The 16,827-nt window shown below is 41.9% G+C and overlaps 1 protein-coding gene across 5 annotated transcripts in view; it reads left to right on the top strand.

The window, feature by feature from the left end:
* The window catches only part of MAP3K12 (mitogen-activated protein kinase kinase kinase 12), a 93,401-nt gene that overhangs the window by 46,671 nt on the left and 29,903 nt on the right, over window positions 1-16,827 (top strand). The window contains exons 1-3 of one of the 5 annotated variants that reach the window (XM_075265802.1): window positions 5,154-5,551; window positions 12,914-13,392; window positions 14,988-15,174. In XM_075265802.1, the coding sequence (XP_075121903.1) occupies window positions 12,978-13,392; window positions 14,988-15,174 (602 nt within the window). In that variant the 5' untranslated portion in view covers window positions 5,154-5,551; window positions 12,914-12,977. Of the gene's footprint in view, window positions 1-5,153; window positions 6,242-12,913; window positions 13,393-14,987; window positions 15,175-16,827 lie in introns of those variants that run through there. The other 4 variants (XM_075265801.1, XM_075265804.1, XM_075265799.1 and 1 more) reach the window with 4 other exon arrangements.

Here is a 16,827-nt window from a genome sequence, read left to right as displayed (position 1 = left end):
TAACCTGTGTCTCTCCAGATGTTGAAGAACTGAGACCTCCGGTGTCTGCTACCATAGTCCATTTGGGTGTGCCATGAAGTCTCCAATGAAAGTTCCTCTACTGCACATGACCGCTGAGGCCTCCTCTGTGAGTTGTCAAATTCCTAGATAACCTTTAAGGGTAAGGACACCCATTCAGGTTTTCTTATGCAGTGTTTGAAGCCAAAACCAGATGTGGATCATAAAGTTTAAAGTGGTTGTCCCACAAAGTAAAGTGATAGGACCTTGCTTGTGCTCTACATTAACCTGACCGCAGCCAGGCTGAGTGTGGGTGCAATTGGTGACGGTGAGCACTCCCACTCACTATGGCACTCGGTTATCCTCTTTACTCCCGCCAGTCTCACCCATTCCCAACCACATTCAGCCTGGCTGTGGTCAGGTTGAATGTAGAGCATGAGAAAGGTCCTTTCACTTTACTTAATGGGACAACCCCTTTAAGAACCAATAATGACAGCTATTACTTCACCTTTTTTCCGTCCATTCTTGTTTTTGTTTTTTTATGTTTTTTTTTAAAAAAAAACCCTGAATGTGATTTTATCCTTAAATTAAATTTCCAAGCTAAAGGTATTGATGACCTCTCCTATGGAGTGGTCATTAATATTAAATCAATTGAGGTGTGTCAGCAGCTGATACGCAGAGAATAGATCAGGAAGCAGACAGCACTGTTCTCTGTGTAATGGCCACATGAGATTACTGAAGATCATTTCCAAATAAATTGAATAGGAGCTACTTGCAATACCCTGGTCTGGCCACTGCACAGAGAATGGAGTTGTCTGATTCCATCTCTGTTGTATTGAGTGTATAAATGAATGAGAACAGCTCATCAGTGTCCTGCCCTATTTGGGGTGTGCCACAACCCTTCTTGTTGTGTGCTACGCCCCATTTCATGATAAGAACACAAAATATGCCACACATGCCCCTTAAGGCATGAATGGCTGCAGCAGGAATGAGAAATATCTAAGAAGTTCTTATACTTCTACCTTCTTCTCAATCTATTCCTGGCTTTGGCTCAAAAAACGCAGCAAAATTTGTGATGTTTCCGCTAAGGCATTCCATTTTTTTCCACGGCACTTTTCGCAGAAAGTCACCTTCTGCTTCCATTATACCTGGGGAAGCTATCGGCGTTTCCATAGGTATAATTGACATGCTGTGATTTCCAAAACTGCAATATTTTGGGAGATCACAGCATGTTGGCAGCGCCTATTTTCCCGCACTGTGGGACTGTGACTGTAAAACACCATGTTTTTTTCCACAAATCGTGGCGTTTTCGACCTCATGTCAGGAGGTCACTCTTTTTTGCATTCTGGAATACCCTTTAACTCAATAATAAAACTGTAGACTGTAAGCTCCCAAGGTCTCCCTAGTGGTGACTCAGGGCCAGAATTTTCCCATTGAATTCTATGTCTATATGTTGAAGCCCTTTCAGACAAGAGGAGCACAGACCTATCGATTGGTAGTTAATGCAGGATCTATAAATAATGCTGAAAGGTGAACGTTCACTTTAAGTGTAATAATACTGTATCTGGATAGTGTATAGAGTACCTGGGAAGCTGTATAATATACAACTATGTGATATCTTGAGGAAATACAGAGTGCAGGAACATATGGCAGTGTACACTGTCTATAGTGAATGTTAGGTATATACATATTACTATGCAGATTGCTTTTTTTACTTTTTAATACACAGATCCTTAAAATTAAAAATGTATGTACGTAAAACATTGTGATCACGACACTGTATTGTACAGGGCATCGTCTTCTTAGTTCCAGCTCTGTAGATATCCTACTAATATTATAAATGTGAAAGTATGTGTGTTTGGATGTTTGTGTGTTTGGATGTTTGTTCCTCAATCACGCAAAAACCGCTCAACCGATTTGGCTCAAATTTTCAACAAACATAGCTCATAGGCAGGATTGAATGATAGGCTACTTTTCGTCACAATCGCAGACATACTCCCTATTGCCCTCTCGGGCCTAGCTCCTAACCCCAGGCAGGGGAGGAGGCCGGGGTTGCGGGGGTTGGGTGCAAAGGGGTCGGGGGGGAGAGGGGGGTTGGAAAGGGGACACAATAACACCTAGACGGGCGAACGGTTTTGGCTGAAATTGCGCACATACATACCTTGGGTCCCGGATTGAACGATAGGCTACATGGAATTCCCGTTCACCACCGCAATTCACTCCTGTGACCGATGCTTTTCACTTTTGAATTCGCTGCAGGACCTGGGACGCTGTAGGACCTGGGATGACGTCATCCCAGCCCCATCAGCAGCTCACCTGGATGGGTGCCGCTTTTCTATGTGGGCGGAGCTATCGTCCGGTGTCCACAAGAACATGGCAGCTCTCAGAGGTCCAGAGCGTCCTGAACAAGCGCCCGTACTCTGGGGCAGCGAGAAGTGCGTACGCTGCCCCGCCTGTGTGGGCTTACCACAGGACCGCAGTGCTCAGCTGTGGCCAGATAGGGGGTCGCCTGCGCCGCGGTCTGGAACGCCGGTTCGGCCTGCTGTCCCATGGCGGCTGTGGCCTCTGGACTCTGCATGTCCGTCGGGCATGTCGCCGATGTCTGCTCAGGGCTATCTACAGTGTCATTCGGCCACAGGAGAAGGGTTGTGACGACAGGCGAGTTAGGGGACTTTGAGAAGGGAGAGGGGTGGGGTGTTGGGAGTGAGGACGTTGCTGGTCCAGTAGGGGACGCGGGAATGGGGGGGCCTGGGCAGGTAAACCTGGGGGCCCCTGGAAGAGGGACGGGGACAGGGCCGCCACAGCACCCACAGATGGAAGGGGGGCACATGGCTTGCCACGGGAGGGGGGCCCTCATAGGCACCCCAGTAACATCAGTGCACGGGGAGCCCGGGGTTTGATGAGGCCGTGGGCACAGGTTGGTGGGGGGAAAGGTGACACAGGGTCTGGGGGGGGAAAGGGGTCACTGCGTAGGTAAGACAGGGAAGGGGGCATGGGGTTGGGGGGGAGGGGACACTGGGCTAGGGGGGAAAAGGGGCAGTGTACGTAGTTTTGCACTTTTCTATTACCAAACATCAGGGATTAAATTTAAAATAAGGTTGAATTACTATAGCTGTATATGAAGTTTTCTGTTAAGGAAATAATAAAACATCTTGTGGATGGACTAACTGGGTCCTACAGTCTGTAGTACTTTATCTACCCTTGTCATAGGTTACAATGGAAGACAGAATATACACCAGCCACCAAATCTACAAAGGAAAAGAGAAGAGTTGAGGCAATATTAGCTACATGGTTAACTTACTTTGAAGCTGCATGCATTTTTCCATGGTTCAGGAGAGGTCATTCATATATACCTGCTCCTTCAAGATGATGGATTAGCTGTTTCTTCTCGTCTAGGGAAGTAGAGGTCGATGGGTTTATGTCATTAGCTACCAGTTTTCAGGTTGCGGCTGTAGAAGACTTTTGTTGAATTCTTTGACTGCTTTAGTTTTACCCGTTCTTTAGGTTTGGGCTACATGGAGATTTTTTTGTATTACTAGTGATTGACTCTTGTAACTATTCACAAACCTCAGCAGTGACCTCTTCACGAACAAGACATTACAAATGCCATTTGTGAAGAGGTCACTGCTGAGGACTGAGACTGGTTACATCAGTCACCTAACACAGATGGGACTGCTGATATCAGCCAGGAAACCTGTATACAGAACACCAAAGATGGCGCTGCTAGAAACCAAAGCCCAGGAACAGATAAGCAAAGGGGTTTTTTTATGCTCATGGCACCTTCAGCAGCCCGATCAACCATTAAAAATGTTGGACAAGCCCTTAAGTTATTGGTGGTATATACTTAAGCTGGCCAAATACATTACATTTCCATTGACTGAAATGGCTGATTCCTCCATTTCACCCAACATACAGTTGGAAATCTGACAATGACAGATCAGCCACAGAAATTTTTGTCCACCTGTTAACCGAAAATACCAGTGTTTGGCATGATCAGCTATTTTTGGCCAATCTTCCGCTACCTTGTGTAGAATCACCCTATATTACTAATAAATAGGTTGAATAATAGCGGATCCAGCACTAAACCTCGGCTTATCTTAAAGGGGTATTCCCACGTTGCATACTCACCAGTCTTCACTGCTGTAAAATCTTCTTTCTTCCTGGTTTCTTACGTCATTTGGTGGGCGGGGTTTCACATGCAACCTGCTGTTTAACTCCGTCCCAAATTAGCGTGTAGCTCCGCCCACTGCATAGCGTGATCCTATGGGGCGGCTGAAGGGCCTGTGATGTCATCAAATAACACTATATGCACAATATTGGACTATGAAGTACAGGCAGGAGCAACTCCATTCTATGTTACATACAGAGACTGCCTGTCTCTGCCATAATGAACACAATTGAATTAGCTAGCCTGATAACTGGGAGAACAGGAGACGAGTTCAGAAATGAAAGCAGCTCCTCTCCCCTATCTGAGTGCAGGACCTAGGTCATGTGGTGTAGACACAGGAATAGCTAGATACACAGGCTCGCTCACTGCACTTAGCCCCTCCCCCCCCCCACCCCCCCAGAGCAGGCAGATACATCACTTGACTTTTGAGCAGATAAGTCAAGGGCTGTATCAACAATGAATTGAATAAAGTAAGATAGTGGACAAACAAAGCAGTTTTGCTGAAGCAATGTATTTAGGAAAAGTCTTACATCCACATTAACAAGCAGTATAGATAGGATCCTTGTGATGGGACAACCCCTTTAAAGCTATAACTGGGGACTATTCATAATGGGAACTTTCTTCAGAGATGGTCTGTGGGCCACTTTTTATTACCACTACAAACCGTACATTTTAAACCTTATAGACCTCTCAGAGGGACAAATGCATCAAATGAATACATGTGAATAAGGTTGTTTCACATGAAAGGGACATTTTTGAGACAGATCTGCAGCATATCGGTAGATTTAGTCTTTGCTCTTGCACGGTCCCTTTTTTACATCTTGTATATGATGATTGTCATGCACGCTCTCATAAATCGGTATATTCTGCTGACTTCCCCAGTAATGCAGTTACATATTGATTCTTCAGTGACCCCCTCTATATACACTGTATATCTTGGCGGTATCACCTAGTTCCTTCCACTATCCCCCCTGTCCCCCTCTGTGTGTAGTGTGGGTTGAGGCTGCCCTCTCCCTCCGGCTCTGCTGTGTGTGGCTCCATCTCTCCTCCTCCTCCTGTCTCCTCTTCCATCCTCCTTCCATCTTCTCCCCCTCCCAGCTCCCTCCTCTTACACAGCGGTCCTGGAAGCTGGTGATGTCACAGGGGTGCAGACACAGCTCTTGCCTTCACCTTCAGCAGAGATGTGCCATCCTGATAGCAGCCAGGGACCAGACAGCCTCCCTGCCCAATGCCACTTCCTTCCTGGCTGAGCTGCTGATTGGCTGCTAGGGATAACAGAGGGGGCACAATTGATAAAATAATAAGGGGGGAGGGAGTGAGGGAAAACCAGGAGAAGGAGGAGGGGAGTGAAGAACATACAGGAAAGGCACCACAGAGAAGGAACAGGTACTGTAGACATTCAGTACACAGGCTGAATTCATCACCTATGGGCACATGGCACAGACCAGACCAATGCCAGGGGTAAGACTGCAGGGCATGTGAGGACAAGGCGATGCTGTGGCCATGCAGCCAGGCACCAGGACATTGCAGACACAGCACAGATAGTATATAAGATAACACATAAGTAGCTGATACATTGTAAACAATCCATAGGAATATTGTAAAGTGCTGTATACACATATATCACACTGGCTGGGATGTATTGGGGAGGGGTCCTAGTATTCTGATCTCTATAATACACAGTTGATGCATTTGAAATACAATACTAAATCCCAGCATAATGCACAGAACAGCCTGTACTGACTATATACTATATACTGTACTAGTATTAATAAACAGCACTGAATATCTATAAGAGATGGTTGTCAAGGTAGATGTGAACATACAGGCTACATATAGGAGCTCTGACTAGGTAGAGACAAGCAGGGGATTATATTTGGACCATGCAGCAGTGAAGTATATACCATAGGTACACACCAATATATATGACAGAGGACTACACTGGCACCAGAGGCGGCTGCTAAATGGATTACATCTACAGTTTGGGGTGGGCAGTATGTGTGTCCTCCTAGATCTGCACTAAGGATATGAGGTTGTGGCTGGGAAGGATCCTGTGTCCACACACTGGATGATCAGGTACTGCTGTGTGATTGGGGCTGAGGAGTAATGCAGTGTGTGTATTGTGGTGTGTGATTGTATTGTAGTGTCATTGCATCATACATGTATAGGCTGCAGGAGCTGACAACGTGCTGTGCAACCTGCTGAGGGAATTGTCTGTGTATAATAAGGTGTGTATGTTTATCAGCATTGCCCTAGAATAGATCCTGTATATGTGTGTTATTTATTATACACCTGTAGTGACTGTGTGTATAGTCTGTGTATGGTGACCTCATAAAAGGGTTATAGTTGTTTGTTTATATCATAGGTAGTAAACATATATAGCTACAAATAAAGTATACACATGGTGTATATAGAAGTAGTAGTACATATACAAAGCTACAAATATAATATAAACATGGTGTATATAGAAGAAGTAGTAGTACATATACAAAGCTACAAACATAGTATACACATAGTGAACATATAAGAGGCAGTATATATATATATATATATATATATATATATATACACACACTCAGATACAAATATGGTATACACATATTGTACATATAAGAGGTAGTAAATATGCATAGTTATAAATATAATATACACATATCAAACACATAAGAAGTAGAATATATACATTAATGTAAATATAGTATACACATAGTGTACATATAAGAGGTAGAAATATACATAGCTATAAATATAGTATACACATAGTGTTCATAGAAGATATATATATATATATATATATATATATATATATATATATATATATATAGCTACAGATATAATATACATAGGTACAAATATAGTATACATATAGGGAACATAAAAGAGGCAGTATGTATGCGTAGCTACAAATATAGTATACACATGGTGAGCATGTAAGAGGTAGTAAACATACATAGCTACAAATATAGTGTACACATGGTGAACATAAAAGACAGAGTATATATACATAGATACAAATATGGTATACACATATTGTACATATAAAAGGTAGTAAATATGCATAGCTATGTATATAGTATACATGTATTGAACGCATAAGAGGTAGTATACATACATAGATACAAATATAGTATACACATAGTGTACTTATAATAGGTAGTCAATATATATATAGTTGCAAACATAATATACACATAATGTACATTCAAGAGGTAGTAAATATATATATAATTGCACATATAGTATACACATACTACAATAGATAGAATTTATAATAAGTAGTAACTATACATATATAGTATACATATATTTTTCATATAATAAGTAGTAAATCTATATTGCTACAAATATATTATATACATATTGTACAAATATTAGGTTCTATATACACATATTTACAAAAATAGTATACACATAAGGAACATATACATGATCCTCATGTTAATGACATATATGTGTAATTTGTAGACAACTCATGTGTATACAGTGTATCTGCTAAATTATATGGTGTGGAAAGATTGTCGTTGCAGGTTGGATATCTGCACTGTAGTTGTGGGCTGCTACATTTATGCAATACATACATATTTTGGGAAGCACATGTTTATACAATGTGCCAAATTATATGGTGTGGGAACAGTGAATGCAGATTATGTATATTACATTGAATTTGTTTACATTTTGTAAGGCACTCTTCACACACACATACACACACACACACACACACACACATACACACACACACACACACACACACACACCTATTTATCTATCTACTTCTCTATTTATCCATAATTTGAGGGAGACACTTTGTATATGCCATGTTCTATTGTAACCTGATATAGAATGGAAGCAGTGAACACATCCCTGGATTTATAGTGTTGTAGACTATATCCCTTTAATGCACATTGCAGAGAGCTAGGGGCAATGTTTACCTTGAAGGATGAGGATGAGCTCTCTTACTATATGTGCTCATTTTCAGCCTCACATCTGGTTCATACTGGATACATTTCATAGCTGTAGGTTAGAATATACAGCCCTGCCATGTTCATTATTAGATCTCACCATATTACAGCCAGTGTCAGTGATGTCATCATTATTAACATATAAATCTCTTATCAATGTTTATGTGTATTCATAAAGAGAACAGAAGCACACACGCCAGGAACCAGGGGCAGAGTAAATCTCTGGGTATATTTAATGTATGAGCATTTACTCCTTTGCTGGTGATGTAATTAGCTTTTTATACACCTCTGCCTGGTGTGTGCGACTCCATTGTTGTTATTTGCTTGACATGTGTTAAGCAGACAAACAGCACAGATGAGCCCAGAGTGTCCAGCCCGGCCGGGCACTGAGTGTGTTTTACCCACATTTGGCCCTTTTTGTGCAGCTGCCTGGGGTTGTGCAGATGGCAGGCATATTTCTGCATGTGAATGGATCACAGTGAGTAGGAGGTAGCAGGTGCTTGGCGTGCTGTGAACATTACTCTAGTCATGTGAATGTGTGTGTATGTTGTCCTGGAGAGGAAGCCATTGGATTTGTACAGGATCATTCACACGTATTTGCAAAACAATGCAATGAACCCAAGAATCTAGCTTTGAATGCCATTGTTGACTATTTTAGCACTGTCCTGTGCCTTTAAGAATGTGTTGTTTAGATGTGGTACTATTGTATGGCTCCCTTATATCAGCACCATGGAGAGCAGTACAACACTGGGTGCCATAGAGCCAATGCAGTTGTAGATTCCTGGGTACATTCGTTCCCTAAGCCTCCACTACCATCTCATTCACCTCTCTCTTATTTGTAAACTCTAGATTTTTTTCACACTGGCACATATTTGAATGTGATATGGTCTGTGCATATAAAAAATTCTGATTCTTGTATTATGTGTTATTGTTATGTGTGTATTGTTGCATTATTGCCATGTAGTATGTAGTGCTATTCCATAAAACTGTGTATTATTCCGTAACCTGTGTTCAGGGTCTCTGAATGAGGTAATGGGGATTTGAGCACAAGGGAGAACAGCATTGGTCTTGTATTTCCACTAGCTGGATTCACAGATTGCTATGATTTTCCATGCACTGTACTTTTGGTATATAGCAAAGCCCCAGGGCATTCTCATACCCTTCTGTCTTTAGGTACCATTTAGCTAAATTTGCACATAACGCACAGCTGAATGCACACAGACTTGCTGTGTATCTAAGAAACCCTGATGGTGTTAGTATGTGTAGTTTATTAGTATTGTAGGATGGAAGGATATTATATAGGAAAGCATTTATCTGGACTCCAGTCCCTGAATGAAGCACTGATGATTTCAGCACCGTGGAGAGCGCACTTGGTCTTGTATAACCACTGCAGATGTAGACTCAGGATTTTTATATATACTGTATAATTTTACATATTATGAGTCCTCAGTGCCAAGTCATACTTATTAGATTGCACCAAAAATTACTGTATACATAAGATTATGTCTGCTTAGTATTTATTACTAAATCCCATTGCATTTCATTTTTATAGTGAAGGGGTTTTATAGAAATGGCATTTGTCTTCTTAATGAGATAGCATGGGTTTTAGCTAAGTAGAGAGGGTTTGTAGAGTCATTGCAACGTTAGGTTACAGAGTGGAAACAGCAAAGCTCCCGAGTATGTCTTAGTAGCACTGGACATATATGAATATATGAAGGAGAAGCGTGGCAGCTCAGGCTTTGTTCACATCTGCGACTTTTTCGGTTTACATATGACGGACTCCATTGTAGCTAATGGATTCCACCTGACTGTACCCGCTGTTTTAGTGGACTGCCTCTCCATTGTTCTGGTTCCCCAACGGAGATGCAACGCTAGCGTGAAGCTCGAGTCGGTTGTGAGCACTGTTGCCTTGCAGTGTTTGAGTCCTTGTCAGACCAAGGACAATATCCGCATGGAGTTTTTATGTTCTTCCAAATTTTCCTCCAAGTAATCGGTTTTCATTACGCAGTCCAAAAACAAACTGGTAATTTGGAATTGAGCTTGTGAGTCCCAATGGGAATGAAAGGATGACAAGCGCTATGGAATATGTTGGTGATATGTAAAGAAGATAAATTTAAAAAAGTGGTCCAGAAGAAGGTCTAGGGACAATATGCATGATTCAAGGGAACTAAACTTGAATGTGCGCAGCTAAGGGCAATTGGCTGATAATGTTGTATGTAGCATTGAGTGGTTCTCCAGCATTGATGGTATGCCACAGATAAAAAGAAGAACTTTGGCTTTTTTATATTTGCTTTTAACATACACAAAAATGGAAACATTGACAAGGAGGTGTGAGACATGTTTAATATATTTTGTGAGTAAGAGAGAAAAACGTATTATTTTCAAACTGTATGCATCAACTATGAAAATAAATGGGAAAGTAATGGCCAATTGTATAAATGACCTCATGACAAGCAAATATGTCAAATTTGATACCAAATTTTTATTTTGCTTCTTTATACTCCGCTGGGGCAATGACATGGTAAAATGATGCATTGTGTATACAACGCAAGGTTATTGAAGGAAGTCGATATATTAATTTTTGCATTGTGAATATTCTATGTTCATTGTTCCCTATTCACACAGGAATAGAGTTTTACTGCACAACAGGACCTCCTGGCACAGAAATTCAACAGTTTGAACCTAAATATATATATGAGATGTATAAAAATTTCAGCACTCCAAAAATTCCTAGAAAACTTGACTCTGGTTTATTGACTTATCAGGTTCAACATTTCAGGCCTCTCTATGGGTCTTTTCTTAAGGCTGAGTCCTACAGAGAGGACTGAAACATCGCCCCTGATGAGTCAATAAAGAAGGATCATATTTTCTAGAATTTTTTAGGTTCCTGCAATTGTTTTTGTATTCATTCAGAAAAAAAATTGCAATATAAATGAAAGGTAACCTCACAAACTACCTATTCCGGACTGAATACATATAAGCATCTACTTCCTACAGAAATGATCTGCCATACATGTGTATATGACGGGTGCAGTAAATCACAGGCCTCAGTGTGCTTTGTATGGCACATGACCACTTTGTCCATTGTATAGTTTCAGCAGTCACCTGCACATGTATGGCACGTTGTAGCTGCAGGACGTAAGCAGAGGCTGGCAGGGACCACCTTTGTAATGGCAATGGAATGGACAGGGATCAAAGACATGAGCAAAAAAATTTAGCCCATTCCAAGTTCTTGTCTAAATTTAGGTAAATCCTGGATAAGCCCTTGAATTGGGGGAACTGGTGAGTAATGATGAGCATTTATTAAACTAAAGTAAATGCCGCTTCATTGTCACTGAGTTAAAGGGGGTTTCTAATATAAAAAAATATTGTTACTTTCCTGTAAATACAGCTCCATGTCAGTTCGTAGATTATGTAGTATTAATTGTAGCTCAGCTCCATTGAAATGATTCAAGCTGGGCTGCAGTACCACAGACAACCAGTGGTCAGGTGAGGCAGTTTTTGCAAGAAAGCGGCTATAGTTGATTTATTTATTTATTTTTTTGTTCTCCTGGGCACAGGGCTGTGGAGTCAGTAGGCCAAACCACTGACTCCATCTCCTAATCTCACTATTTCAAAGATAGCCGACAGCCATGGCCAGACAGAAGCAGTAAAGCTCCTCTAATTCGCAAAGAATATTGTAATTGAATTCCTTTAAAAGTAAATATACCGTACATCTAATTAATTATATAACATTAATAATTAATAGTTGTATAATATAATTAAAAATAAGTATTTTTTTTTATAAGCCAGAGTTAATTTTTTTTTTCCAACTCCGACTACGCCCAAAACTGGCCCCGACTTCACCTCAACAGCCCTACCTGGACAACCCCTTTAATGATGATGTCACTTCATTGGGCTCTGTATGGCAGACTGTATTGCCATACACAGTGTACACACTTTTAGATCCAGTCCGTCAGATTTCACTACATTTACCCGGGCTGTGTCCTCGCTGACCCCGCCATTTACTGTATATTTTCCTTATGCAGTTTTAACGTAAGCTTAATAGCACTAAGAATGCATTACTGTTCTAAGAATTACAGGCATTAGTTTTATGAGGTAAATAATACTCCAGTGCTTGTCTCTGTAGTCTGAGGCTTATGCCAGTGTGTGTGGTATTAGCTTTTCTTGTGAGTCCCTGAAGATTGCTTTATATGCTTAGATTACTGATCACAATGTAGACTTTTGCATTGCTAAGAAGTGAATAGTATTATATAGTTTTTATTGTATTTTATTGTTATATTCAGCAATTGAGAAATGATACCCATATGATCTATCTATCTATCTATCTATCTATCTATCTATCTATCTATCTATTCCCTGTAAATTTTAAGTCAATTTTTGCAGAGTAAAGTCATAATTTTTATAAAATATATTTTTATACATATGAATTTTATATATATATATATATATATATATATATATATATATATATATATATATACATACATATTTACTTATATACAGTATATATGTGCATGTGTGCCTTTGGATTCTTGCACACAGTGCTGTCCTTGTATGACACCTTATGGGTTTCTATTAATGAGGAGAGATATCTATGTAATCTTTGCAGGGTAAAATAATAATACATTTTAATAAAGCAACAGATGATGGAGTATAAACATTGGCTGCCATTTCTCCTCCCAAGTGACAGTAACCTATTACCCAAATTACTGTCATGGACTGTGTTGACTTTATTTAGAAAATTCTTTGCATTAAAACATTATTTCTGGTTTTGTTTTCTTTACAGGACAAATACTAAGAACTGTGCCAAGGTTCCTTATCTAAGTTCCATATTTTTCCTATGAACGATCATGGCATGTCTACATGATACCCGCACTCCCTCACCATCTTTTGCCAGCCTTCTCTCAGATGGACCAATCAGACGTCTGGACACTGATACGCCACCTGGCTGCACCCCAGAACAGGAACTGACCCCCACACAATGTGTATTGCGTGATATGGTGCGAACAGAAGTCACACTTCCAAGTGACGATCCTTCATCTCCCCTTACTCACAGTGTGCCCCAAGATCCTCAAGAACCTGAGGACAGAGGTGGTGGGGGTGCAGCAGGTGGTCCCGGAGATGACAGACCATGCCGTGCACTTGGAGACAGCCGCATGCAGTGTCAGGCTGGAGTTGGGTTCTTGGGTGGACTTTTTGGCTGTCTGAGGCCTGTCTGGGCTATGATTGGTAAAACATATTCAACTGAACACAAGCAGCACGAAGGTAGGAGACGAATTATAGTGTCAGTGTATGCTGGATGTTGTAGAAATGTTATGTACAAGTGGAGTACAAGTGCCAGTATTCTACCATACATGATGGCAGAACTCTACATCAGCAAGGGTCTGGTGTAGATATCTCTTAGGAGCACAGACCCTGCAGGATGTGCCTAATTTACGACACAGTGTGAACCTCGTCATAAATTAGGCATAAGCTCAGACGAGACATGAGTTGTCATGAGGTGAAGGTGTTTCTTCTGACATTACCTTTCTTATAGGGGCAGCTTGTACCTGTATAATATGTGTCTGCTTGTTATATCCACATGCTGTGACCCCTCCTCATGTCCTCCAACCACGGTCGGGCTGTATTATTATTAACAACACTCCACACAGAGAACTAAATGATCCTGCCGTGTGCCTGTGTTTCTTTCCTTTTTAGTTGCTCTGATTCCTAGGATTTCTCTATCTGCCATGAGCTTGTATGTGTTTCTCTCTTGTTATATACTACTGTACCATCTATGAAACTGTATCACTGAAATTTCCCCATTGTGGGACTATTAAAGGATTATCTTATCTCTTATCTTAAATGTCTTAAAGGAAAGGTTCATAAGTGCATGCCCATCAATAGTTAGCTAAACTCAATAGCATAGCTTTAGCAGTGGCTTAACATGAAGTTCCTGGGCCCAATGCAAAATTCATACTAGGCCCCCCAACTATAATGTATTATTTATATTGGGAAGCGACACCACATGGACTCACTAAGTCTGCTGGCGCCAGGTACAGCTGCACCCTCTGCGCCCCTCAAGTTACGCCTCTGGACCTTAGTAACATATAACAGTAAATAGCGCAGGCTTTCCTAAAGCACCACACTGGTCCATTGGTTTTGTCTGGGATTGTGGCTATGTTGAATGGAATGGGGCTGAGCTGTAATACATTAAGCAACCTATGGACTGGTGCGGAAATTTTTTTAGAAGGAAGAAGCCAAGTGTTTTTCTAATCTTGTACAAGCCTTTTAAGGGTTTGGATAAATATTTAGTTAAATAACTAGAGTTATATTGGGCTGATAGAATAAGGGTAGGTTCACACTGTCATTATTAATGTCCGTTGCTCTCATCCATCGTAAGATGAAAACATGTCCGTACATTAACTATAGAATGCAGAAAGATTACCCCTGTCTGGTGTCCATCTACATTCATTTTCATGTTGAAGAACAGAATGGAAGCTTTCTTCCGTCACATTTTTCTCTTTTTACAAAAGTAAACAACCACAGGGCAACATGGTGGCTCAGTGGTTAGCGCTGCAGCCTTGCAGCGCTGGAATCCTGGGTTTGAAATCCTGCGAAGGAGAACATCTGAAAGGAGTTCTCCCCGTGTTTGTGTGGATTTTCTCCCATACTCCAAGGACATACTGATAGGGAAAAAAATGTACATTGTGAGTCCTATATGTGGCTAACAATCTACAAAAAAAAAATGTAAATAACCATGATGGAAGAAAACATGACTTATGAGAGCAATGGACTTGCACAATGTGAACGTCCTCTTAGTAACCGAATTCTTAGAAACAAGTTTGTGTATACATTTGTAAATGTGTCTTTTTGCCTAGAAGATTCATGGGAGGTCCCCTTCGAGGAAATTCAGGACCTGCAGTGGGTGGGCAGTGGTGCCCAAGGAGCGGTCTTCCTGGGAAAGTTTCATGGTGAAGAGGTTGCTGTAAAGAAAGTTAGAGACATAAAAGAGACAGACATCAAACACCTGCGGAAACTGAAGCACCCCAATATCATTACCTTCAAGTGAGTGATATATGTATCTCGGAGACTGCACTAGCCTCTTGTACACTGCACATAATTTTGGGGTACTGTCATAGGAAGGGTAATGTCCTTGAATAAGCTTTTCCTTATAGGAATCAATTATAGTTACCTTCACATGTCCGAACCCTAAATGCCACATATACCTAGATAGTTCTGTCAAAGCCACCTTGTCACTGCTGCAGCTCCGAGGATACATTTGCCGCTGTTCCTACTGCTCCCCTGTTGTAGCTTGCTTGCAGAGGTAGAATTTTATCTTCTTTGTAAAACACAACATTCAGGTTTTCCAGTTATGCGAGAGAAATAATGATCCAGAGACTGGTCCGGTTGCCAGTGGGAATCAAAACGGAGGTTTTCCTATGTTATAGAAAATAGAGATGAGCGAACACTAAAATGTTCGAGGTTCGAAATTCGATTCGAACAGCCGCTCACTGTTCGAGTGTTCGAATGGGTTTCGAACCCCATTATAGTCTATGGGGAACATAAACTCGTTAAGGGGGAAACCCAAATTCGTGTCTGGAGGGTCACCAAGTCCACTATGACACCCCAGGAAATGATACCAACACCCTGGAATGACACTGGGACAGCAGGGGAAGCATGTCTGGGGGCATAAAAGTCACTTTATTTCATGGAAATCCCTGTCAGTTTGCGATTTTCGCAAGCTAACTTTTCCCCATAGAAATGCATTGGCCAGTGCTGATTGGCCAGAGTACGGAACTCGACCAATCAGCGCTGGCTCTGCTGGAGGAGGCGGAGTCTAAGATCGCTCCACACCAGTCTCCATTCAGGTCCGACCTTAGACTCCGCCTCCTCCGGCAGAGCCAGCGCTGATTGGCCGAAGGCTGGCCAATGCATTCCTATGCGAATGCAGAGACTTAGCAGTGCTGAGTCAGTTTTGCTCAACTACACATCTGATGCACACTCGGCACTGCTACATCAGATGTAGCAATCTGATGTAGCAGAGCCGAGGGTGCACTAGAACCCCTGTGCAAACTCAGTTCACGCTAATAGAATGCATTGGCCAGCGCTGATTGGCCAATGCATTCTATTAGCCCGATGAAGTAGAGCTGAATGTGTGTGCTAAGCACACACATTCAGCTCTACTTCATCGGGCTAATAGAATGCATTGGCCAGCGCTGATTGGCCAGAGTACGGAACTCGACCAATCAGCGCTGGCTCTGCTGGAGGAGGCGGAGTCTAAGATCGCTCCACACCAGTCTCCATTCAGGTCCGACCTTAGACTCCGCCTCCTCCAGCAGAGCCAGCGCTGATTGGCCGAATTCCGTACTCTGGCCAATCAGCACTGGCTAATGCATTGTATTGGCGTGATGAAGCAGTGCTGAATGTGTGTGCTTAGCACACACATTCAGCTCTACTTCATCGGGCTAATAGAATGCATTGGCCAATCAGCGCTGGCCAATGCATTCTATTAGCTTGATGAAGCAGAGTGTGCACAAGGGTTCAAGCGCACCCTCGGCTCTGATGTAGCAGAGCCGAGGGTGCACAAGGGTTCAAGCGCACCCTCGGCTCTGATGTAGCAGAGCCGAGGGTGCACAAGGGTTCAAGCGCACCCTCGGCTCTGATGTAGCAGAGCCGAGGGTGCACAAGGGTTCAAGTGCACCCTCGGCTCTGATGTAG

Source organism: Leptodactylus fuscus, chromosome 2 (genome assembly GCF_031893055.1).
Source record: "Leptodactylus fuscus isolate aLepFus1 chromosome 2, aLepFus1.hap2, whole genome shotgun sequence".
Classification (NCBI taxonomy): Eukaryota; Metazoa; Chordata; class Amphibia; order Anura; family Leptodactylidae; genus Leptodactylus; species Leptodactylus fuscus.
Note: the sequence above shows the minus strand (reverse complement) of the source record. Positions and strands in the feature narration are given on the sequence as shown.